The sequence below is a fragment of the Lissotriton helveticus genome, chromosome 8 (assembly GCF_964261635.1).
Source record: "Lissotriton helveticus chromosome 8, aLisHel1.1, whole genome shotgun sequence".
In the NCBI taxonomy this organism is placed as follows: Eukaryota; Metazoa; Chordata; class Amphibia; order Caudata; family Salamandridae; genus Lissotriton; species Lissotriton helveticus.
Window position 1 is genome coordinate 448,837,077 of NC_136069.1, and position 26,694 is coordinate 448,863,770.

At 43.0% G+C, this 26,694-nt stretch overlaps 1 protein-coding gene across 1 annotated transcript in view; it reads right to left on the minus strand.

Annotated features, from left to right (window-relative positions):
• CPB2 (carboxypeptidase B2) overlaps positions 1–26,694 on the minus strand; it is a 122,257-nt gene that overhangs the window by 34,476 nt on the left and 61,087 nt on the right. Inside the window, exons 2-6 of the mRNA XM_078657318.1 lie at positions 23,773–23,848; positions 17,344–17,468; positions 17,146–17,254; positions 11,742–11,843; positions 4,459–4,563 (exon numbers count right to left, since the gene is read on the minus strand). Coding sequence (XP_078513444.1) covers positions 4,459–4,563; positions 11,742–11,843; positions 17,146–17,254; positions 17,344–17,468; positions 23,773–23,848 — 517 coding nt within the window. The remainder of the gene's footprint in view (positions 1–4,458; positions 4,564–11,741; positions 11,844–17,145; positions 17,255–17,343; positions 17,469–23,772; positions 23,849–26,694) is intronic.

Sequence of the window (26,694 nt, forward strand, 5' to 3'; positions counted from 1 at the left end):
ATTATAAGGTACTGCTTCCAGAGGTCCAGTACTTATGAGAAACTAGGCGGTCTGTCAGGAAGGCAGTGCTCACTCAGGTGTGTAACCTTCAAATATCAACTCTCCAGCCAACCAGATCACGGAGTTTCTTTGAGGGTGTATACCCAGGCCTTTTGCACTGGAGAGAGAAGGAGAAGAATATGGTCACTAGGATGTGGATTGGCAAGTTACTGGTCAGATACCACACATGGAAGGAGGCTGTTGCTGGGCAGATTAAAATTTTCCCTGCAAATGCACACAATATGTTTTGTTCCTGTTAGTGTTGCCGAACAGATGTATTAGTTGAGTGGGTATTATTAAACTTGGAATCCAGACATAAGTGAAATTACTGAGTGGACTCCAAGGGGTAGTCCCCAAAGGATACTCGAAAGACAAGAATGCCAGAATGGACGTAAAGCTCCATTTTGAGCCATTTTAAGCATACTTTCTTGAAAGACACCATGCATGCAGCACATGGACACCATACACATCTCACCAAACCAAAACCATGCAGCACACACTCTCCAAAAGTGTGCAGATAAAAATGCCTCAACCTTTGCATATCAATTAAGGAAAGGGGGCTGGAGCCAGCCTCTACCATGAGTTAGGGTGAACTTAGGGTGCATCTCTTGGACAACGGTGTAGTAATCTGCTAATGGTGCTCACATGCATGCACATAACAGTTGTCTAAAAGATGCTGGTGCCGACTGCGAGTGTCAGAATTTCAGAGCTGTCCCCACAGTGTAGAAATGTAATTCCTATCTAAGTCAATGCGTTACTTGACTGTTAGACCTGGCATCCTTGGCATGGTTTTACCCTATCTTTTTGCCTCTGCCGCCTATATTTTTGATGTGTGCTGACTCTCGTTTTCGCTGGTCTGGATGCTTTGGGCACTTTGCCACTGCTGATCAGTGCCAAAGTGCAAGTGCTCCCTCTATAAATTGTGAATATGGATTGGTGTTTCCATGATTAGCTTGTTTGACTTACTGCTAAGTCCCTAGTACAGTGCACTGTGTGTGCCCAGAGCCTGTAAGTCAAATGCTGCTAGTGGGCCTGCAGCACTGATTCTGCCACCCACACAAGCAACCTCTCAAAGGGGTCTCAGTCCTGCCACTGCAGTGTCTGTGCGCTGTCTCTACTGCAATGTCGACCTGGTAAGTTCACCCACTTGCCAGGCCCTAACCTTCCCCTTTATTACATGTGAGTCACCCCTAAGGTAGGTCCAAGGTACCCCTGTAGGCAGGATGCAGTGTTTTTGAAAGGTAGGACATGTACTGATGTGTGTGACGTGTCCTGATAATGAACTGCAGTGTAATTCATTTTTCACTATTGAAAGGCTATCTGTCCCATAGGATAGAAAGGGAGTTTACTTACAACACAAGATAGAAAGATGTAGATTATTATACATGAACTCAGAATGTAAAAACGTCTCTTTTAGTAAAGATGATTTTTATATATTTTGTGTTTGAAAATACCACTTTTAGAAAGTGAGTATTTTCTTGCTTAGCCATCCTGTGAGCCTCTGCTGGTTTGACTGTCTAGCTTTGGAGTGACAGAGGCTGGGGATGTGCATTCACTGTAGACCGACCACTGGGGGGGTTGAGGTGTTTCCTGCCTCTCCTGGATGAGTCAGGACTGGGCTGCATTTAGAGTAGGGGAAGGAGATGTCCTTGCACCTGAATGGGCCTGGTCTGCCTTACACAATGCTGTCTCCACCTCCTGCCGGGAAGCTGGTCCAGAGAGAACAGAGCTGTTTTTGGCTGAATGCAGAGCCTCCAGAGAACAAAGGAAATGCTGTATAAATATTCGGACCCGGAGCCCCAAACTTTAGAATACTACTTGTCTCGAGAGGTACCTCTGCCAAGGAGAAGAGCTGGGAAAGCTAAAGGAGAAGTATTGCCCCTTTGCTGTGTTCTGTCTGGGGTTGGCCTGAAGTGACTGTTTCTGCCAATGAGAGGATAAAGACTTTGCTGTGCGCTGTGTATCCTGCTTGAAGATGATCTCCAAGGGCTTAAAGTAGAGCTTGCTTCTTGTTCTGAAGTCACAGGGACACAAATACTTCAACACCAGCTCTCGTGAAATTCCTTGCTGGGAGTTCTGACCTGCCAAGAAGTGCCTGTTGCTATGTTGGGCCTCAGGACGTTGTTCCTGCTGTTGGGAGCTGGCCAAGAGATGCAACTAAGAGAAGCATGACGCATCCATACCCGTTTCCAACGCATAGCCGCTGAAGAAACCGGCGCAGCGCTTGCACACGGCTAGAAAAATCGCCGCACACTAAATCCTGTGCACCAATCTTTGAAATCCGAGATCACCGCACCGATTCTGATGCAGACCCTGCTGTGTGGCTGCCAGAATCATTGCATCGTGGGCCCACGGCTGTAGAGACCAACACAGCACCGTTGCTGCAGCCGCATCGAGAACCAATGCATCCCTGATCCCCACGCATCGCACCGGGGCCAAGTCTACAAGAACCCCGGGCCCGCAGTAAGAAACCGACTCATCAGTAAGGAACCAATGCATCACCTCCGCTGCGTGGTAGTTAGGAACCAACGCATCACCTCCCCTGAAGTATAGAACCAACGCATCACCTTCCCTGCAGCTGTTTTTGTTTATCATTGTAACATATCCTAGGTACTATGTGTTGAAAGTGTTGCATCTATAGTTTGCTATGGACAGAACAGTTTTTACCATCTAAAAGTCATATTTTGATTATTGCATATTGGATTTTTGTCATTTTGGTCTTGTTTGGTTTAGATAAAGATTACTCATTTTTCTAAACTGGTGTGGTGTCCATTTGTAGTGTATTCACGGTATTACTGTATGTGTCCACAAATGCTTTACACACTGCCTCTGAGATAAGCCTGTCTCCTCGTGCCACGCTACCAATGGGGTGAGCAGTGGTTATTTTAGAAGTGTACCCCCTTAACCAGACTAAGAAGAAGGGACTCTACTTGGACAAAGGTGCAAGCATTTGCCAAATAGAGACCCCCCCATTTCTAACATTGACAAAGATGAGGCTTCATCCGATACTATGCAGGTGACAACTATAACGCTGATTTCTCGACTATCAAAGCTCCACTCTGCCCAGCGATTCCTCTCTGTCACTCATTCTCTTCAACTAGACTCACCCACTGTCTAATAATATTAGGAGACCCTGTTAAACCTACTTTTAGAGCCTCTCACCTACCCTCCTTCCCAGGATCAGAGGTCCAGGGTGCACTTTCTTCCATTCTGATACCTTGATTCTCCACGAGCCACTCTATTATACATACCCACTCTCTCTGCATCACAGGTACCTGCCTACTCTAGGCCCATCCAGTGGGAGAGCCCTTCTGATGACCAAAGAGACAGGCGTGTCTGCGCTGCCACATTCGATTGGCCCTAACTTTGGTTCACAGGATGGTGAATGATGAAAGTGGAGAGGTTTGTGGATCAGGAATTAATACAATTCAGTGATCCTTTTAGCGGATACTCCAGGTTCCTGAATTAACGTACCATTAAAAAGCAAGGTGGTGGGGCGGACTGCAATATTACAAAGACATTAGCACAGTGTATTATTTTTTAAATTGCAGGTACAGGAATGACTCCTTTGCTAGGCTGAAACTAGTTCTACCATTCGAATCCTCACTCCCATTTTACTGCAATTTTCATACTTTTGAAGTAAATACTCCCTTCATATGAATTCTAAACGCTTGTTATAAATACCTGCAATGGAATACAGCAATAGCAGGCAATTCTAATAAGTACAGATAAGGTGTAAAATGATTTTTTATAATCACTTTTAACATCTAAGATTCCAATCGGCTTCATACAAGAGAAGGCGAATAGACCACTGAGTGAGTGCACACTTCCCTAACAATTGACAATCTGGTCTTGCTGTGAGTTGCAAAGAAAAGTATAATCTATGCAACAGGTGGGCTATGAGGCAACAAAGAGATACTGTATTAGTTTTTGTTGTTTTGTACTTTGTACTTGCAGATTCTGTCTATTGCTTTGATGTATGCACTGGTGTATGTTGGGAGCGGTGTTACATATATCGTTGTGTGTTGGTTCGTCTGTTTTCGAGAATCGTTTGTTTCAGATGCTTTAATTGTCATAATGCTAGAATGTATGCAAAATCCATAATATATTTTAATAGGTTTGTGCTGCATAATATGTACTTTTACCTCTAGAAGTGAAGACTATAGCACATTACGAATGAAGCGATGTCCCCTGGATTACCCAAAAATGCGGCATTTGTCGTGGCCCATACAGTGTTTATAATAAGAGTTGAAAATATTTTGTTAAATATTGATTTTCAAATTCTGTGAACATTAGACTCCAAGGTTCTTCATGTACATTCTTTACTCTCATTAACATGGCATCGTTCAAAATGTATCACAATTCACTGTATTATTTGTAAATGCACAACTAGATGAGGACATGTCACGATATACTCACGTGTCCTATGAGCCACATACAAAAGGCAGGCGACACCCACTCTCTGGCGTGGATTCCACAGTCAATCCAAATGGCGCCTTTTGCACTTTTCTCTTTACCAGATAGCTAAAAAATAACCAATTATATACAATATTAGCATGAAGGAAAACTGTATGGCAAGGTCAATGAAAAATCAACTGTACCCCTCGGATACAAAATGTGTGATAAAGTACGCGTGGGTATATGTGCCTTGCGTGCATGCTTGTAAAGGCAAACTGAACATAAGGACAACAATCACACATTCAAGCCAACATTTTCCACAGGCACTGAGAGGCATGTGCAACAAAAAATGTTGGACGCACCATCACTGGCAAAGGGGACAAGCAAGATACTACCTGCTACACAGCAGCATTTACACATTTTGCACTGTTGGTTGCACTAGGTCAGGTGCTCACCACAGGTATGTTCCACTGAAATGTGTATCCATCGAGTCGTGTAAGCACATTGTGCCTACATCTGTAATGTTATTCCAAAATGCCCAGCTCAGCAGGGCACTGTCATTTAATTATATTTGGGGATATCTTCCATAGTAAATGGGAGGCACGGTTGATGCCCCCTTAAGACCCTCCTCAGGTAACACCAGATCTCCCTATCAGATTTCTTTGCAGAACACTGTGCATTAGGATCCATGCTTGTGAACATGCATACAGGGGAAGCAGTGCTTTATATGTTTGACCAGTCCACTGAGTGTAAGAATGCATGGCCGGCACATGTTTCGTCACAAATGCAACATGTGCAGTATGAACTTCAGAGTTTCAGAATTGACCGCATGCAAAAATGTGCAGGAATCGGTGTAGAAACAACAGGGTGTGAATGTTATTCCCCATTAACTTGTAATACGCTTTATTCTGTGGCAAGGTTTACATTTCTGAAAATATGTTAAAGTTTCTGTTTACAGAAACTCATGGCCTCCACTACTGTAGGCACCCCAAATGCATTTTCAACATTATTCACAAATGTATCTCACACACTTACCAGCTGCCTCATGAGCAGCTCCCCCTCTGTCTTATGAATTTTCTTAACTAGTGCTGCTTAGATCAATAAGAGAGAGAGGACTAGATAGGCTAGGCCGAATCCCCTGGATTATATATGCATATATTAATAAGGACTAGCTAGTTTAGAAGGATATAGGATACTCAGGTGGGTACGTCAAGAAGCAACAAAGAATAAGGAAAAACACTGTTTTCCTCATAAAGCCCTCACCCACCGACCTAGTCGGTGGCATGCTTCATCATCGGGCCCACCACAGTGGCACCGAATGTGCCCCGGGTGTGCTTCAACGCCAGGAGACTGCGGAGCTGGTATGTTGCTGAGTGTGCGGTGAAAAGGGTGAGAGAGGTGAGGTTTTTAAAAGCTATACAGGAGGTCCCAGCACCCGAGGGTTGCTTATCTTTAATGAACTGGGCCTCTGCTAGCGAATAAAAAGGCAAGAAGACGTATTGGAGTGCTTGTTATGACCTCCAGCGTCTAGTGCGGTCTACATGTTTCAGCCAGTGCCTTGTTAATTTTAAGCTGGCTTTCCTCAGGACCATTTGATATGTGAAAAGTGCAAAATAAACTTAATTTTAAGTGGTTGTATGGTCTTTTGGCTATGTGTGGCGCACGCTAAGGCGCTATAGCTGTTAGAGGGGATTCCCTCAAGCTTGACTACATATAACACATAGGACAAAGACAAGACGTACACGGTAGAGTCATATCAGTATGGTATAGTGTTGTACCACAAGATGCCGGCTTATAAGGTGGTGTACGACCTATAATCGGCTATGGTGAGCTCATGGCACGTGCATGAAGCTGGTGAGGGTTTTAGCAAAACCGATAGTGTTTGGTGGTGGGCTAAAGAGCGTATTTACAAGGTGAGGTACAGGTAAGTGTAATACTGGGTCCTCACTCTGTTTTATCTTGTAAAAAGCTTCAAGGGTCGCCTGGCAGAGAAAGAGACCCTGTTGGGATAAAAGATTGTTCAACATATGTCCAACCTGTAGGGAAAAAGGTGGTTGCTTACCCTGTTTGTAGCTGTAGTGGTTCTAATTTACTCACGAGTATTTCGGTCTGGTTCCTCCTTGGACCTATTCGTCCTTCCGCGGCGCCTGTTATGAGGGAAGTGGGGCGTCCGGTCTCTTATTTGTACCTGCTATTCGGTTGATTTCACCTGTGTGTGGTAAAAACAGAGAGAGGGGTGCGCGCTGATCGCCATGTCATTGTTGGTCTGAGCGCCCATGCGCTATGGAGTAGTGCGCGATATTGCGCATGCGCGGGTGGTTAGCGCATGCGTATTGGTGCTGGTTCAGGGACTGATTGAGTGAGCGTGCGCGGGTGTGTCGCGCATGCGCTATGATGCCCACTGAAGTCGAAGTGTTGGCTAGGGTGTGGGCAGGCCGCTCGCAATTTGCGTAATGGCAATTGTTGTAAGGTCATGATGGACTATCAGCATGACGTGGCCTAAAACTGGGATAGTGATGGCCAAGAGAAGTGATTTGCTAACGATGGTGACTACTCATAAGTGCACCAAAGTGCATGGGGGACACGCAGTGGGGGCACCCGTCAGGGGAGAGAGGAGCAAGGGCGGGGACGCTCATGCAGGGATACCCTGGCACAGGTATCGCTGTATTGTGGACTGTTTCGCACAGCATGTAGGGGTTACACAGTTAAAGAATTCCATGGTATGGCATCGTTGAGGCCATGGGTATGTGTGGATAAGCGATATATCCACCGTTGTTCTTTTTGAAGGAGAAGTTTTTCATTGGTGGTGTTGTCAAATTTTTCAATGACAGTCCAGGAGAAGTCATTGGGGGTGTGGTTGTGAGTTAGAAAGTGGTCTGTGAGCTTGCTAATGTTTTTGCCACATCTTATCGTGCTCCTGTGTTCCGTCATTCTTGTCCGGACTTTCCGGGTGGTCATGCCAATGTATCTTAGGCCACATCGGCAGGTTATCAAATACACCAAGTTTGTGGAGTTGCAGTTTGTGAACTGCCGTTGTGTCCAGACCTTGCCAGGTTCTAGGTTCAAAGTTTTGGAAGGTGATGTCAGGTGGCACACGCTAAAATTATTGCAGGGTTGGTGGCCAGTGACTTTAGGTAGGCCCCATGCGTTGACTATGGTGTTGTCACTGCTACTTTTGTTTGGTCGGGGTCTGGTCCAGTTGGTCTCTGAGGTTGGTAGCTCTTTTGTAGGCAAAACGCGGTTTTTCCCATTTCCTGGTGCCAGAGTTGATAATCTTCCAGTTTCGTTGTATGATGTTGGCTACCTGGTTGGACGCCGTGTTGTAGGTAGTCACACAGGTCAGGGTGGGTTCTTCCTGTTGTTTCTCAAAGGTTTCCAAGAGAGCCTCTCTGTTCTGATTCCTTGCTCTTTTGCAAGTTTTGTTTATTATCCTTGACGGGTAGCCACGTTCCTTGAGTTTGTCTGTTAGGTCATTGGCTTGCAACTTGTAATCCTGGATGTTGCTGCAATTACGTCTAATGCGTAAGAATTGCCCATAAGGTAAATTTTCCCTTAGGTGTCTGGGATGGAAGCTGTCAAACCTTAGTAGGGAGTTCCTTGCTGTGGGTTTGTAGAAGGTGGTCGTAATGAGACCTCCATTCTGCGATTTGATGTTCAAGTCAAGGAAGGCTAGTTCAGTGGAACTGCTGGTGCTTGTGAAACGTAAGAAGGAATCTTGGTGATTGATCCAGAGCATGAAGTTATCCAGTTGTTCTTGGTTGCCTTCCCATATCAGGAGGATGTCATCAATGTAGCGACGCCACATTTTTATGTTGGCTGAGAAGGGATTGGTGGGTTGTTGTATGTAGGTGTGCTCAAAGTGTGCCACGTACAGTCCTGCCACGCTGGGGGCAAAAACACTGCCCATGGAAGTTCCATTGGTCTGCAGGTAGTAGGTTCCTTCGTATTCGAAGTAGTTCTCTTTGAGGGCCAAAGTTGCGCAGTCCAAAATGAAACTGCGGGGGGTGTTGTATTCCCAGGAGCTTGCCATGAGGACATCGTGCAGTACCTTGAGTGTAGCGTCCTGTGGCAGGCTGGTGTAAAGGCTCTCTATGTCTAATCCTACTAGTAATTCAGAGGTAGGGTTAAAGTTGATGTCTTGGATTACACTTAGGAGGTGTTTGGTATCCTTGATATAGGAAGGAGTTTTTTTAACCAAAGGGTTGAGAAAGAAGTCACAAAAACGTGACAGGGGTCCACAGCAAGGAACTCCCTACTAAGGTTTGACAGCTTCCATCCCAGACACCTAAGGGAAAATTTACCTTACGGGCAATTCTTACGCATTAGACGTAATTGCAGCAACATCCAGGATTACAAGTTGCAAGCCAATGACCTAACAGACAAACTCAAGGAACGTGGCTACCCGTCAAGGATAATAAACAAAACTTGCAAAAGAGCAAGGAATCAGAACAGAGAGGCTCTCTTGGAAACCTTTGAGAAACAACAGGAAGAACCCACCCTGACCTGTGTGACTACCTACAACACGGCGTCCAACCAGGTAGCCAACATCATACAACGAAACTGGAAGATTATCAACTCTGGCACCAGGAAATGGGAAAACCGTGTTTTGCCTACAAAAGAGCTACCAACCTCAGAGACCAACTGGTAAAAACCAGACCCCGACCAAACAAAAGTAGCAGTGACAACACCATAGTCAACGCATGGGGCCTACCTAAAGTCACTGGCCACCAACCCTGCAATAATTGTAGCGTGTGCCACCTGACATCACCTTCCAAAACTTTGAACCTAGAACCTGGCAAGGTCTGGACACAACGGCAGTTCACAAACTGCAACTCCACAAACTTGGTGTATTTGATAACCTGCCGATGTGGCCTAAGATACATTGGCATGACCACCCGGAAAGTCCGGACAAGAATGACGGAACACAGGAGCACGATAAGATGTGGCAAAAACATTAGCAAGCTCACAGACCACTTTCTAACTCACAACCACACCCCCAATGACTTCTCCTGGACTGTCATTGAAAAATTTGACAACACCACCAATGAAAAACTTCTCCTTCAAAAAGAACAACGGTGGATATATCGCTTATCCACACATACCCATGGCCTCAACGATGCCATACCATGGAATTCTTTAACTGTGTAACCCCTACACGCTGTGCGAAACAGTCCACAATACAGCGATACCTGTGCCAGGGTATCCCTGCATGAGCGTCCCCGCCCTTGCTCCTCTCTCCCCTGACGGGTGCCCCCACTGCGTGTCCCCCATGCACTTTGGTGCACTTATGAGTAGTCACCATCGTTAGCAAATCACTTCTCTTGGCCATCACTATCCCAGTTTTAGGCCACGTCATGCTGATAGTCCATCATGACCTTACAACAATTGCCATTACGCAAATTGCGAGCGGCCTTCCCACACCCTAGCCAATACTTCGACTTCAGTGGGCATCATAGCGCATGCGCGACACACCCGCGCACGCTCACTCAATCAGTCCCTGAACCACCACCAATACGCATGCGCTAACCACCCGCGCATGCGCAATATCGCGCACTACTCCATAGCGCATGGGCGCTCAGACCAACAATGACATGGCGATCAGCGCGCACCCCTCTCTCTGTTTTTACCACACACAGGTGAAATCAACCGAATAGGAGGTACAAATAAGAGACCGGACGCCCCACTTCCCTCATAACGGGTGCCGCGGAAGGACGAATAGGTCCAAGGAGGAACCAGACCGAAATACTCGTGAGTAAATTAGAACCACTACAGCTACAAACAGGGTAAGCAACCACCTTTTTCCCTACAGGTTGGACATATGTTGAACAATCTTTTATCCCAACAGGGTCTCTTTCTCTGCCAGGCGACCCTTGAAGCTTTTTACAAGATAAAACAGAGTGAGGACCCAGTATTACACTTACCTGTACCTCACCTTGTAAATACGCTCTTTAGCCCACCACCAAACACTATCGGTTTTGCTAAAACCCTCACCAGCTTCATGCACGTGCCATGAGCTCACCATAGCCGATTATAGGTCGTACACCACCTTATAAGCCGGCATCTTGTGGTACAACACTATACCATACTGATATGACTCTACCGTGTACGTCTTATCTTTGTCCTATGTGTTATATGTAGTCAAGCTTGAGGGAATCCCCTCTAACAGCTATAGCGCCTTAGCGTGCGCCACACATAGCCAAAAGACCACACAACCACTTAAAATTAAGTTTATGTTGCACTTTTCACATATCAAATGGTCCTGAGGAAAGCCAGCTTAAAATTAACAAGGCACTGGCTGAAACATGTAGACCGCACTAGACGCTGGAGGTCATAACAAGCACTCCAATACGTCTTCTTGCCTTTTTATCCGCTAGCAGAGGCCCAGTTCATTAAAGATAAGCAACCCTTGGGTGCTGGGACCTCCTGTATAGCTTTTAAAAACCTCACCTCTCTCACCCTTTTCACCGCACACTCAGCAACATACCAGCTCCGCAGTCTCCTGGCGTTGAAGCACACCCGGGGCACATTCGGTGCCACTGTGGTGGGCCCGATGATGAAGCATGCCACCGACTAGGTCGGTGGGTGACGGCTTTATGAGGAAAACAGTGTTTTTCCTTATTCTTTGTTGCTTCTTGACGTACCCACCTGAGTATCCTATATCCTTCTAAACTAGCTAGTCCTTATTGATATATGCATTTTCTTAACTAGTATCATCTGCCTTTGAACAGCATTTCCCAACCACTGATACAAAACACACAGGCGCAAAAGGGAAGCAATGTTGGTTTTTTTTGGTTAGCATTAGCCCATGGCCAAATCAGAGTCAAACTTGGGCACTAGATATTTGTAGACTTAAATCCCAGGGAGGGTTAACCATGCTCCCTACCAGCAGTTCAGTGTAAAACACTGAAACGAATCTACTTCCCATTAAACAATATGAATCTGTTTTTACAGACATCTGGGTGATTGACACTTGCTTATAATTGATAAAATAAATGCTGATTCCCTTAAGGTTCAAGTTCTGGAATTTATTTTAAGAGGACAACACATCTTTGTGGTTCTACTCTTGGTTCTCGACAGGTGAATGAAATGGGCTAAAGTACCCGACAATGATTATTTGTTAAGGGGAATCCCAAAACCGGATTGTACTATGGACCATGTTAAGTTCATACATACGCCATTATCTTCTGGACTTTTCCGTCCAAATGCAGTCACAAATTTTCACTGAGCATTGTGTTGCACCTAACCTGGTCCACTCCAGCTTCTCAGATCTGTCTGTAACGTAGTGCTTCCTTGAAAATGCATACCTTGAGAACATAGAGGGGACGTTTCTCGAAGGAAGACCCAATGTAAAGTTGCTCAAGGAGATCTGGATGCCTCTGCACCATCTGCTCCATCCAAGAGTAAATCTATAAAGAAATGCGAAAACTGGGATTCACATACATTTTTATTGAAAGTATGAAATACTGTCAGCATTGTTCAAATTAGTATTTTTTGATGACTTGTATAGCGTAACACTTCAATGTACAATGTGCATCTCTAACCTGCAGTTATAATGAATATAGATAAATTACACTGCAAGTTAACCAGTTAACTGATAAAAATATACTTTTTTAACAAATCTTTTTATTTGTTTTCCATGATAAAATATATCATATACAAAATGTATTTGTGGATTGTTTAATCGGGGTACAACAAATAACTGGACCCCCCCCCATTTTCTCATTTGTGCAAACAGCAAATCTAAAAGTCACTCTGGGAAGGTAATAGTGTGTATATAATTGAGAGCAGTGCACACCAAACTAGGGTGGGAGGCTTTAGGGGTTGTGGAGATGAAAGGGAAAAGAGGAGTAATATTGGGGGGGGAGAGTGTAGCGTTCGCCTTCCTAGTGTTGTATATAAGCCCTTGTCCAGAATGTGAACAAAGAGTTACCGGGCCATGAGCCTTTGTGATGTGAGACTACTAAATTAAAACTTCGACTTGTAGTCTATGAAGGGTTGTCAAAGTCAAGTGAATTTCTGATCTGTGTTGGCTAAGCTGTGTGTGATATGCTCAATGGCCAGGACCTGCCACATCTTGAGGGAACTTTAAGGTTGTGGGCCTGTTCTCTTCCAGTGGAGGACAATCAGTTGCTTGCCCAGCCCCGTCATGTGGCCTGCAAGAGTCCAGTCCGGCTGTATTCCCCGTCATCTTGGTCGGTCATATCCCAAAGAGCACAGCAGTAGGGTCTGCTGGGACAGGGTAGCTCAGGGTGGCCTCAGGTTGTGCACAGTCCTACAACACATAGTTGGACATGCCCAGCTTTTCGTTACACCCCCAGCACAGGTCCGAAGCCACGGGGTACATGCAACCTAGCTGGGGTAAGCTATCATAGGAACATCGCCTTATGTGCCAATTACCTCTGGGGGGATACTTTGAAGGGACTTATCTATGTCCGCCCACAGTAGCTCTAAGTCCTTTGGGGACATGTCCTTTACCAAATCAATTGCCCTTCTCGTTTGTTAAGCATGGGGAGAGTAGGGGTTCGAGGTCCTGAATAATATGATCGGTTTTGAAGATCCCACCCTTCGTGCCCTCAAATGACTTTACAATTTTTTTACAGTGAGTAAGCAGTCTAGTGGCCGCTGCGATATAAGATATGAGTTATTAGTACTGGAGCTATGAATTATTTGAGATGTGAAAATCTCATTTGCATTGCTCTAATTACTTAATATCATCAGCCTGGAAGAGGTCACCCATAATTTTTTATCTCCCTTCTCCTACTCCAAAAAGGTGTCAGGTTGTCGGCAGGCGTAAATTCTGGGTTTCTAGCAATAGGAGTGTTTGGAGATAAGAAGGTCATGAGTCTCTTTCTGAGAGCCATCTGGTCCCACATATCCAGTAATGTCCTTGTGGGTATTGGCAATGCAAGCTCATTTGGGATGTGCAGACCTTAGTAGCCATGCTAAATCCCAAAGCAGGAAGCAAGCCACGGACCGGTTCATATAGAACCTGTGAAATTCATTCTCACCTATCACCCATTTCGAGATATATCAGAGGTGAGCCACCTAACAGTAAACAAGATGGATGGAAAATGCCAAATTCTCCCTATCATTTGCAAACAATAGAATTTTGTTGGAGATTCGATGGGTTTTCCCTGCCTAACCGAATGCATGTATATTATTCTGAAGATGAGTTATATGCTGGGTCGGTATGGGGGTCGGGAGCACTTGGAATAAATATAAACCACAGGAAGAATGTTAATTTGGATGACATTTATGTGCCCTAATCATGACAAATAGAGCAGCCGCGATTGTCGCAGGCCTTCGAGACTATTCTTGCGGATTAGTGTCCAGGTAGTCCTCGACCATCCCTCTAAGTGTTGCATGATAGTAAGTCCCTGATATCTAATCAATTGTTTGACCCACTGGAAGGGAGATGTCACCATAAGGGTAGGAAGGTTAGCAAGTGGCAATGGTTGTCACCATAAGGGTAGGAAGGTTAGCAGGTGGCAATGTGATATTGAATATATGAGATTTGACCCTGAAGCCGGATACTCTTTCAAACTCCTCAAGAAGGGGGAGTAGGGAAGCAAGAAAGTCTGTGGAGTTGGTGAGTATGAGGAGGACATTGTCCTCAAACAAGTTAATATTGTATGAGTGGCATCCAAAGGGATACCCGTTATCGCAGATTCCTGTCACATTCTTATGGCAAGAGGGTCAACCACCAGGGCGAAAAGAAGGGGTGACACGTGTCAACCCTGTCTCCTTCCCCGTGCCAGGGTAATGGGTTAAGTGATTTGCCTGTTCACTCTGACCACAGTACTAGGGTTAGTTTAAGCTTCCAGGATTTTCTTCTTGGTGCCCTGCCCCATCTGTAGTGTGTATAGTACCTGTGATAGGAAGGTCCAGCTCACCTGGTTGAATGCTTTCTCCACATCGAGGGAAAGGATTAGAGCTGGGATGTAGCATTTATGAGTTTTTCCAAATAAAGTAGGCAGGGTGGCGGATGTTGTCGCCGAGGGAGTGCTGCGGGGCAGAGGGGCAGGGGAGGAGGAGGGTGGGGGGTATTTATTTATTTTATTTATGTTATGAAATTTGATAAAGCGCGAACAATTGCCCGAAGGCGTCTCGGCGCTACAACATCTGCATCAGGATCTCCAAAAAGTGTATTTGATAGAAAGAAACGAAATTAATGATTAAAAAGCCAAGTTTTTAAATGTTTACGAAAGGACCAAAGAGTGGTGCAGGTTCGAATTGACTGAGGGATGGTGTTCCATAGTTTTGGGGCCGAAGCCAGAAACCGACGGTCTCCCCAGGAGACCGTCTTGGTACGAGGCACCACTAAATCATTGAGGGTGGAGGATCGCAATGTCCTCGAAGGACAGTAGAGGGTTAATTGATCTTTGAGATATTGAGGTCCTTGTCCGTGGAGAGCTTTATACACAATACACAGCGTTTTAAACTTGGCCCTGCTTCTGATTGGAAGCCAGTGTAGTTCCTGATGGTGTCTGTAGCAGACATGTGTTTGGGAATTCTGGCAATTAGTCTTGCTGCCGCGTTTTGTATTGTTTGCATTTTATCTAGTACCCTAATCTGGGCATTTGCAAAGAGGCCATTACAATAATCCAAAGTGGACAGCACTAGGCAGCTTACCAGAGTTTTCATAGCAGTTTCGGGTAGGAAAGGGGTTATTTTCCTTATTAAACGTAATTTATGAAACGCCGAGGAGGCTACTTGGTTAGCGTGGGCAGCAAAGTTGAGTTGGTCGTCAAAGACAACTCCCAGGTTTCTTGCCTTGGGCGTGGGCTTCGGCACAGTTCCAAAGGATACAGGCCACCAATCGGGTGACCAGCTTGGAGTGAGTTGTCCGAAGATGACCACCTCCGTCTTATCCGAATTGAGCTTTAAGCAATTGGAATACATCCAGTCTCCAATTGCCAACATACATTCCTTAAAACTCTCGGCCATTTTATGTCCGTTGTTTTTTAAGGACAAGACCAACTGAGTGTCGTCTGCATATGAGGTAAGGCTCATCCCGTGTGCTCGAATGATGTTGGCTAGGTCCGACACATATATGTTAAAAAGTGTCGGACTCAGGGATGACCCTTGTGGAACCCCACATGGCAGAGACAGATTAGTTGAGTGAATGGATCCCAAGGTGACAGCCTGACTCCTGCGTGAAAGAAAGGAAGCCAGTAGATCTTTAGCTGCATGTTGGATGCCCATTTTTTCGGGTAGTAAACTCCGGCATATGGCGGGATGGAGTTAAGTAAATAAATAAAACTATTTACATTGCGCGTGCTGCAACGCACATGAACTTGATTTCTTACTTAGAGTTTCTAGACTGTACGTTCTATTTACTATTTATAAATGGTTTGCCTCGAATCTAGAAATACTGTTCACATACACCGCAATCTAATGATTTCTCTTTAAATGGGGTATACCCTACATTTCTTTGTGTGCTGTAAACAGACAGATGTTACACCACCCACATCGTAGTGTGCCTTGTGGTTTCTAGGGCAGACGATTTCCCATGTATCTGTTTCCTTAGCTGTAAATGCTGTTGCTCAACATGTCCTATGTTTTCTAGCTCCCTTGCAAGCAATATTTGGTGCTTCAGTCATCATTCCCTTCAATTCCCTTCAATATCCAGCTGCACAGCATGCTAACACATCTGTGAAATCTATGAAAATGCTTGCAATAGCTTATGACGAATCTAATGTCATGTTTTTTCTTTCTTCTCCCATGATGAGTAGAATTGTGTTTCCATGCTTTTGTCTAATTTATGTTTTGCATCTATTCACAGGGTATTTCTGAGCCTGGAAGCTAGACAGTTTAATCTGGCATTCCTGCTTTTAATCTGCCCTGTATGGAAAACTTATTTATGCTTAATAGTTTACCATATGAAATTGAATATTTCAGTCTCCTTTTGGATATAGGTCATCACCATAAAATATATAGCAAAGATACCTTTTGCAAGAGCAAAAACTGGGTGAGTAATCTCATAAAGTTGGCAAAGTCCAAAAGGGCACCCTCTGAGTATGTCCCCTGCCACCCATATTTTTGCACTAGCAATGGAGCCACTTGCTTGGAGGTCCTGCAGTAACCTGGAATGCTCACAAATACCAAAAGATAGCACAATGCACAAAATCGTATTACATGCAGGCAACAATCTTTTGCATAAATCTGACCTGCTATTGGCTTCCCAGGTGATCTATTATAACAAATAGAGTCATTTAGCAATCTATTGCTCATATAGATGGTCTCACATAGAGCACAAACAGACACCGCAGTGGATGAAACTTTTGATTTGATGTCACGAGAGGACAAAAATGAGTGTCAAGCCTTTTTTAATCACGTGTGTGTGACCAATGAGTCACAATTCTAATCTACACCTCAATTCAACATAATTGCATCTTTAGTTTCTAATTTCAGTATCTAAATCCATTAAAAATGTCAATTTGCCTTCTATTGTCAAGACCGCACTTTCATATGTTTGCTATCAAATTCTCTTAAAAGTAGACACAATAGCCTAATAAAAAAACATGCTATAGAAACAAAATGAAATCAAAATCCCAACATTGCATGGAATCAATAAACAATAGAATTTTTCAGCTACATCGTATCTAAGAGTGGAAGATCAGTTTATCTACAATAGGAATATCTAGAAATGGTATACCGTTGTGCAAAAGTTAACCAGGTTTTGCAAAATATCACAATAGTACTTACTTCTTCCAGAGGATGATATTGTTCATAGTAAGTCGGGCTACTTCGGGTATTTGCAGTATCATTGAAAGTTTGTTTTTCGATGAGATTCTTAACATCATCTACTAGAACACTAAACAATAGTAAAACCATGTCAATACATGTAAAGTAGCTTCTTATTTACTGTAAAGAGTTTAATTAGGATAATACGTGTACTCATACCGGTATCTGATGAAGGACTGATTCAGCATTGCCTTAACATTGTTGATGTCAGACTCATTTGTGTAGAAATGCACCTCATTGTCCTGCATAATATTTTCAGGAGCGTCTGGTTGCCACAGAACAACCTACAAATGTGTAAGGATTTTCAAGTAATTAAAAACATATTTCTGTTAACTTCGATATGCAATAAAAGTAATTTTACTAGGTTGTGTTTTCACTTTTTAATTGTTTTGTTACCGTTAAATACTTTAAACACTTTTCCTTAAGTTAAGTCTAGTTGCTGTCCTATATTGGACAATGCAATGAAATCACACATTTCTATACAGTCACAAAGAATTGATCTTTAAGCAACCAAGCAAATAGAACAAGAAACTGAAGGACCACAATATTTTGATTTTAAAATTAGTGAACACTGTAACAAAGTAATTTTTGCATGGTTACCCCCATTTTTTGAGGGGTGGTCATGCTGTATGTTTAACTCTGCACACTGGGGCACTGCAGTCCACGCCCCGTGTATGTTATCTGACCCTTACAAAATGACAGAATTGGCTAACTCCTAGTTGACATATTTATCTTTTCAATAAGGGCATGGTAGCTGGTGCAGGAAAATATGCCAATGATATGGAAAGTTAAATGTCACCTGTGGACTGTTGTAATGGATTTGGCAAACCCAATAAACCCTTGTAGGCTTGGGCAATGAAATTTGATCAAGTAGGAAAATGTCTACAAGGGATTTCACTTAATTCAAGAATTATTTATAATTCAAAAGTAACTTATGAGTCAGTGCAAAATCATCAGACTCAACGGTGGACTGTAGCACATGTTGTGTCATTCACTAGAATAGCAAAGCAAACAGGGTGTCAAACCTACCTGTTTAGCCTGCCTGCTGCAGATTTTAAACACACAGGCAAGCTTGTCCAACACATAAGCAAAACAGTAAAAAAACTGCCAAAGGGAAAAATCTTAAATGTGTCACCCCTAAGTAGGCCTTGTAGTCCACAAGATAGGGTGCCTAATATTTCAAAGGCATGTACTTACCATGACTAGCCCACAAAAACTATTTTTGCTATAACTGCTCCAATGAGAAAACCTAAAGTTCAGAATAAAATACTATTTCTGCTAACTCTGGTTTGGGATAACCTACCAGAGCGATTTAACCACCATGTTGATTTAATAGCCAGTTCACTAGTGAAGGCTGAGTTGTGTTAAATATTAAGGAAAACTAACTTTTAAAAGGTTAGACTGTGTCTGAACCTCCAGTGGGCTGATTACCATTAGCCTGGAAGCAGCTAGACCCTAGCAGTACTTTAGCATAATGAGGCGTGAAAACTGCTCCCAGAGAAGAAACAATGGCTTAGGTATTTTGACCGGAAGACCTGGTTAAGAGTTATGTGACTCTTCTCACCTCAGGAACAGCAGCCAATGAGGTTTCAGGAACTTAATTGACTTGGGACCATTGTTAGGCCAATTCATTGTTAAGTAATAGGAGTCATGAGGAATTGAGGCCTTTGTTCCTTGGGGCAGATGTAGCTAGCTTGGCACCAGCCCAGTGGGGGTGGAGGGGGGGAACAGGCTGGGACACTAGAAATAACCAAGGACAAAAGGGTGCTGTTATGGTGGATTTTACTCACAACATTGCACTGTGGGATAGTAGGACAAACAGGATGTGCTGCAAAAGTGGGAAGGGTTGCCCCTGTGAGCTTTTTTCGTTGGTTGTGGATCGTCCAGGAGTCACAACTCACCCACTGGCTAGAGAATGCTACAAAAGGGCCACCTCTCCCAAAAATCTTCAGAACAAATCTGCTCCTGTAGGAGAATAGTAGAGGACTGGATCTGCTGTCTGTAACCTGTGTGGAGACTTGAGCGGCAGTATCTGCTCCTACTTATACCCACGACTGAGAAGTGAACATGAAGGGTCAGCTAGCTGACCTCTGTAGCTACAGTGTCCAAAGATAAGGTACAAATCAGCATGTAAACATTCAGTCAATTAAGAAAAGACTGACTCTCTAAATGAGTTATAAGTTGGAATTAAGAACTTATGAAAATGTATTACAAAAATGTAAAAGACAACATATAGGATACGTAAATGCAGAAACTGGCAACTTACATAGAAATAAACTGGCATGAAGGCCATGAGCAAAGAAAAGTGACTAAACAAGAGAAAACCTTGAAGTCCCAAATATGCAGCAAAATCAGTAAGCAATCGAACAGTATCCCTAGTAGCAAACCATTTTACCCATCCCCAAATTTGAGGGTTTACATAGGAAATTTTCCCATAGACAAGCATGGACAGGGCAGAATCGTCAAGGCAAGAAACACACTTTCAGCAACTCAGAAATAAGACTTTAGAATCATCATACAGCCTTACCACATAAGTACTAACCCACTGTATAAATATTAAACCAGCCCTCTCTGACCTAATATCATCTGGAGTTGTCAGAACAAATTAGCTGCATCAACAATAGTGAACGATTGTGAATGAATGCAACAGCCCTTGCAGGAGGAAGAACCTTGGAGAAAAAAGACAGTACGGAGCCCATGCAAGAGAGTCTTCTTCAAGAACAGTGTCAATTGGAAATAAACAAACATGACTTGCTTGACTACGTACAGCAGAAATAATAAACAGAGTACAAACATGAGACAACCATTTTGAACAAGGTGTCATTGAGGCCTAACTGAGGTCTAATTAGCATAAGCCAAGAAAATGCACTTTAATAGGCCATGGTAAAATTGTTTCAAAACAATAACATCATGTCAGTGTATACATATGAATCTGAATGTAGATTAATATTCTGCACATTATTAATAATGCACACATTTAATTAATGCGCAAAAGCTTCTTCAACTCCAAAACCAATGGCTTCAGCTGGACCCCTTCAAATGGCTATCCAACGTTGACAGGACTTTGCTGGCTACAGCCTGCAGCATTTCTCTGTTGGAGGATTTTGACTCCTTTTCTGGACTAAGTCACAAGGTAAACTCATTGACCGGAGTGACCTGCTTGGGTTATCTGATTTCGGCTCATCACGGTCGGCCTGAAATTCCACTTAGGTCCCGGTCAACTGCCAACAGTGATTACCGATTAGAGTTTTACTTATTCTTGACTATTTTTGTCATAAAACTTTTAAAAAGTCATTTCTCTTGTCCCCCTCTGTCATATTTTTTTTTTTATTGATTTTATATTTAATTTTTAAAAATTGGTTGTGGAATTTTACTAGGTTGTGTTTTCACTTTTTAATTGTTTTGTTACCGTTAAATACTTTAAACACTTTTCCTTAAGTTAAGTCTAGCTGCTCTGTGTCATAGTTACCAGGGGTTGAGCCCAGGTTTATTTATTAAACTTGTGTGTTGGACCTAGCAGGATTTAGGACTTATTACTCGGGAATAACCCAGCTAATAACACATTTTCTGACAAATACATTATGTGTTCTAAGGTCGCATATTCTAAATTTCAATTATGCTTTTCCCTAAAGACAGTCTATAATTAATCTCACTGCTGTTAGGAGTTGGTTGCACTACTATCTATGATCTAGGTTTATTGTATCTTCCCACTGGAGTGAGGGGGCCTCCCTGCACGGTACTGAGGGGGGCCCCCTCCAGGCTCAATCAGGAGCTCTCCCGGCCAGAGTTCAGTGCCAAGGGGGCCCCTTGGAGCTAGGGCCCCCCCGCACCGTGTGGGCTGTGGGGGCCTGTGTTACGCCCCTGTATCTTCCCCATCGTTATGTCTCCCAATTACAAAGGGCAAAAGGATAAATTGGAATGTCATTCCATTCCATAGCACCCACTTTTGGCCTCACCTCACCCAATAACAGGCCCATCGCTTGTGCAGGAGATCATGTCTGCCCCCATGTTCTTTGCAGCATCTATCCATATTGCTTACTGCTACATTCTTTATTCTGCATGGGTGTAGAACCTTTTACAGAGTATTTTTTTTTAGATTTAAACCATTCAAAATAAAAATCCAGCTGTGTAATATCTGCCACTCTTTTCCAGAGACTCCTCACTCCATAAGCTCTCTCGACCTAATAACCTGTAAAATACATTTCACGAAAGCAGTAAATAGTCTAATTGCTCCAAAATTATTGTTTCTGCAGTTGTATTTAGTTGTACGGATTAACATCTAAGCATGATAGGACTGGGACAGGAAATAGGCACAAACATCAAAATAACAGCAGCTCCTGTTAGTGAATTAGATAGCTAACAAATGTAGCAAATATTTGCAAATTGGGGCAGTTTTGAACCTGTAAAGACACTCTGTATATGTGTTTTGCAAGATATGGAAGATTGCATGAATTTGGGTTTGCTACAGGCAATGTTTGTTTCAATATCATGAAAATCAACAGTAAACACCAGCTCACCAGACCATAAAACAGACCCACAAACAGCCAAACAACTGGTCCACAAAACTGACCTCTCAGACCAACCTACCCAGTACTCCCTGTTATGCTTCATGCCAGTCCGACCCCCCATCTAAGTTGGAAGTAATAAAGCATTGCACCCTCTTACAGTTGTACATCTTAGTCACAGCTGTGAAATGATTTAATTCACCCTCCTAAACATATCCTTTACCATTCTGCAACCCCCATGTTTACACTTTGCAAAGTTGTCAAGAGCTGGGATAGACCTCACTTACTGAACAACCAGCCCCATGTTTTCCAAAATCCCTTGGTACTCAGATGATTGTCTATGGATCTTGGCCTATGCTGTTTCTGGCGCCATAACAGTCCCCAAGGTTGCAGGCAGATAAAGCGTTGAATGAAGTCCTATCAATTTCCTGTTGAGAAGGTAATGCAATCTGTGTTGTCCTATAGTACCCCTTTATGTCTGGGCAGGCTAACTCCCCCTATTCGCTAAGCGCCATATGAATTTTTCAATTTACCCTTGCTATCTTTACATCCTAGCTAAAAGTAGAGACCGGCTGTAGGTATCTAAGATCAGGTCTCAGAAACCCTATGGTTATAGTCTGAAAGTTGCACAGTAGGCAGGGAAGGACTATGTTTAATATTGATACTCTCCCTAGCCCCTGTTATGTACACACACAGAGCCCATGCCAAACCCTCTAGAGTGCTTATTAACTTTTCAACTCTCTTTCTCCTGGTGCAATGTTAAAAGCTAGCATCTCAGACGTGCCTGTTTTTATTTCAGTCCGATTCCACTTGGAATGCTAGAATGGACATTTGTAGTTAATGCAGGGTGAGCATTATTTAGTTGGTAAACTGGCACAGCTTGTCTTTGCCTCTCTGCCCTCACAAAGATGCTCCAATGTCCCTATTTGCTCGATAGTTGCCGCAAGAGGCTCAACCTCTGTTGGGAAAAATAGCAGGACCCGTGGCCACCCCTGTTTTGATCTCCTTTCCAATTGTATTTTATTTGAAAGATTTCCATTTACCAACACCTTGACCATTGGGGTGGCATCATTTGCCATGAACCACTTATAAGATCGCGGGCATGGGTCAACGAGTAATCATTTTCAGAAATAACCATTCAAGGCAGTCAAGGCCTTGTTGGTATCAAAAGACAACAGCCTAGATCGAGCAACTCTGGTTTGATGGTTACAGAGAATAACATTTTTGCTGATGGAAGAGAGGCCTGAATCATGGGCAGCACAGTGAAAACTGCAAATTTGTTTGACAGTGATCTAGAGATAGGCAGACCAGGAAGTGTGGTGTTGAGGGCAGATGAAGTGCGAATTTGGATCTTAAGATTCTCAAGTTGTCTCACTGCCACGTTCTGGTCTCTAAATCTTCCAAATCAACCCATAGATTGCTTACTTGCTACTATGGATCTTCATATATGCCAGGCGCTTCTGTTGCTGGCAGAGTTTTAGCATTTTAGCACAGTGAATAAAAAGAATTGTGAAACATGTTCAATATATAAATGTTTGGTACATTTCCAAAAACCAAATCAACATCATGAGACAAACAGAGTCAAGAGCAAGTGGTTAAAAAGTTAAAAACATTTCCGTGCAGAAATGGCTGGTGGAGGCTAACACCTAGAGGTCACCTAGAGGTCAGCACGCCCAGATATTGTCCCATCTCCGAGGATACAGCTCTTGGGTCCTAAAACCAAAGCAAGGCCTCAACGAGTGCAGCCGATCACAAAATCTCCTGGTGCTCAACAAATTTGGCATTCTAAAAGGAAATAATAAATCTTGCATGCCGATTATGAAAGCAGACAAGAAATGAAACCATCCACAAGCTTACGGAGAGCAATTAACAATGTGTGGAGTTAAAATGGAAATAATTGATTCTGGAATACAAATGTTCTATTAATTCGCTGCTGGTTTTTGGAAAGGATAAACCGAAAAAATCATGCACGTCAATCAAAATTTGGGTAATTCACGGCAATGGAGTCGTGTCGCACGTGCTTTGATTAACTCGCTCACAGGCAGCTGGGTGGTTTCACTCACTGCTTTGTAACATACTGTACCTCAAACATGGCGGTCAAATTCTTCATCACCTCAGCTTGCCTTTCATTCCGTGGGGTGACGGACAGAACCTGCCCACTGGGAAGAAAAAACATGACATTCAGAAAGGTGAATGAGTGAAGACATCTCTTAGAACCCCTGAGTACCAAAGCTGGAGAATGCAGAACTTGGTGTGATGGTGTACATTTCACTAGACACGCGAGAAACGAACCTCCTCAGGCTATGACTATTATGTGTGTGGCTCTAACAACACAATAATAATTTAATTCAGTGTAAACTGCAAAACTATGACTTTAATGGCGCTCGCGGCCACTGTGTGTGTACCTTCCTTATGATGTATGACTATAGGAATATATACATGTTTGTATTTATTATTTGGAAATGTTTAAGTTACTTTCGTGTTACTCAAACATATCGTATGAATGAGATACATTACACAAGTTTTATTGAAAGTCACACACATCAAAATTTTGTTTTCAGTACCCCTCGCCTATTGTGGGCACGGGCGACAGGGATGTACTTTGTTTATATACATAGTTACGAAATACCTCGAATTGTTTAAAAAAAAAACATCGCTTTTCAATGCTCGTCTGTGCTGTGTAAGATTATGTGCCTTAGGGCCGATTCACAGAACTAATTTAAGACAAAATCCTAAACTTACTACTTTTGGTATTCACAGAAGGCATTTAGTAGTAGTAAAGTTAGGATTTTGTCTTAAGTCTGTCTTAAGTCTGTCTTGAGTCTGCCTTAAGTCTGCCTTAAGTTTGTCTTAAGTCAAACTTAAGACAAAATCCTAACTTTACTACTACTAAATGCCTTCTGTCAATACCAAAAGTAGTAAGTTTAGGATTTTGTCTTAAGTTAGTTCTGTGAATCGGCCCCTTAGAATTTAGCAGACAGATAGGATAGTACTTCAAAATATCCTGTCAGGCGTATTAAAAGTGTCATAGCCTATATAATGCACTGGTAATATGGAGGACGGGAGTTTGTGACGCAGTACCCCATCTGTCCCACTATAAGTAAGGCCCTATATTGGTAAACGTCAAGAAACTAACATTTTAGCAACACACCACTCCATTTGGCTTTCAGAAAGTGAGGGAAAAAACATCTCCCCTGACCCCTGAATATTTGGGCTCAGTATGTACCCTTTTTATCTGCAACCGTATACAGTCCACAGTAGGATCCCCCAAGTGGACATACGGTGAATAGTAACAAGCATTTGAAATGCAATCGGTCTCGCATTTGTGAAAGTTATAGCTAATGGCGTTGTAAATGACAATGTTTTTTACTTTTGTTTTTCTGTTTGCAGTCTAATGATCACATGTGCATAGCACTGTTGCCATTCGTATGCTCTTGTGGGACTGTAGAAACAAGAAAATAAGCAATAGGTTACGAGGGAGAGGAGCTGGAAAATGGCACAAATGACAGGAGAAAGCGTGATATTGGAGCAGGATATGTGTGTGAGAGACAGAGAGAGTGAATGAGGGTTTAGAGCGAAGTGTGCATGAGTGACAGGGAGAAAGGAATGGGTAGAGAAGAATGGGGCAGGGGAGAAGGAATATGAGACGGAAATGGAATCAGGGGGTGGTTGTGAGTTTGTGAGGAAAAGATTAGAGCAGAACGGCACAGGCCCCCATTAACTTGTGAGTCAATATTTCCAGCTCTTGGAAGGAAAAGGGTAAACGAAAACCGCACTAGAGTTATGATCACATCCGCCCAGGTCCTTAAAAGCAAGCACTATCACATCTTGCTGTTGGTGATGCATGCATTATATCCAGGACTTACTCCTGCTAACCTGGGTCTACAAAAAGTTAGATGGGAACAACAAGGGAGTTATGACCACATCCGCCCAGGTCCTTGGGAGCAACCACAGTAACATCTTGATGTTGGGGACTGATCCTGCAGACCAGAGTACAGCCTAAAGGAAGCAATGGAGGAATAGTATGTATTTTTATATATATATTACATGAGGCTTGAAAGACAATAAAGTTGTGGTTGAGAGAGGCCTAAAAGAAGACAATTAAAAACAATACAGTTCTCTGCCTTCTGATACCAGCCAAGATGTGACAGAGCAACAGGAGCGTAGATACAAACTCTGATGTGGTCGGTAAAATCAGACAAATAGACATTGACATATACTGGATTTAAAATCAATAAAAACTTTATCGCCTTGCGTACAATAGACAATGAAAATAAAGTTTTTCTCAAGATTTAGACCAATATTAGGGGCAGAATGGAGAGTTTTTAAACTAAATTTTATCTAAGCAAATGATTTCGCAGCAAGGGCGTTATTTATATTGCTCGGTGATATATACTCATAATCAGTGCTTTAATTGGGAAAAAAATAAGTGCAGGTACTCATTAATATGAGCTAGAGGCATGGCGAGTGGGAGGGACCAGGGGTGGGGCTTAGGACAACATATGATGATACATGATGACTTCTATATCAGTTGCAGCACTATGAAAAACACATGAGAAATGTGTTTGTGTAAAGGAAACAGGTTAACTCGTTACACAAAATGAAACCCAAAAAGGATGATATGTGAACAGTTCCTCGTTTTGAAATATTTGCTGCTTCTTAATGCCATACTGTTATTTCTTTGGCACAATTCTATATACTCTCAAGCGTACACACACACAAACTCTACACATTCCCTCTAAAATCTACTGAGTGTCCTGATTCTCTCCCTTTTCTCTCACAGAAAAACAGGCACACACAGGTTATTATTAAGTAACAATGTTCTGAAGCTACATGAACAGATTTGTTGCACGCACAGCATACAACCCTCAACTTTTTGTTAGCTGGGCTAGGGATAGGATTTTACTCCAAAATTGTAATGATTAGACTAGAAAACATTAGCGTAACTGTAAGTATGTTGTTTTGGGTAGCTCTTCTTCACTCCTTGAGTTTGAACTTAGGAGCA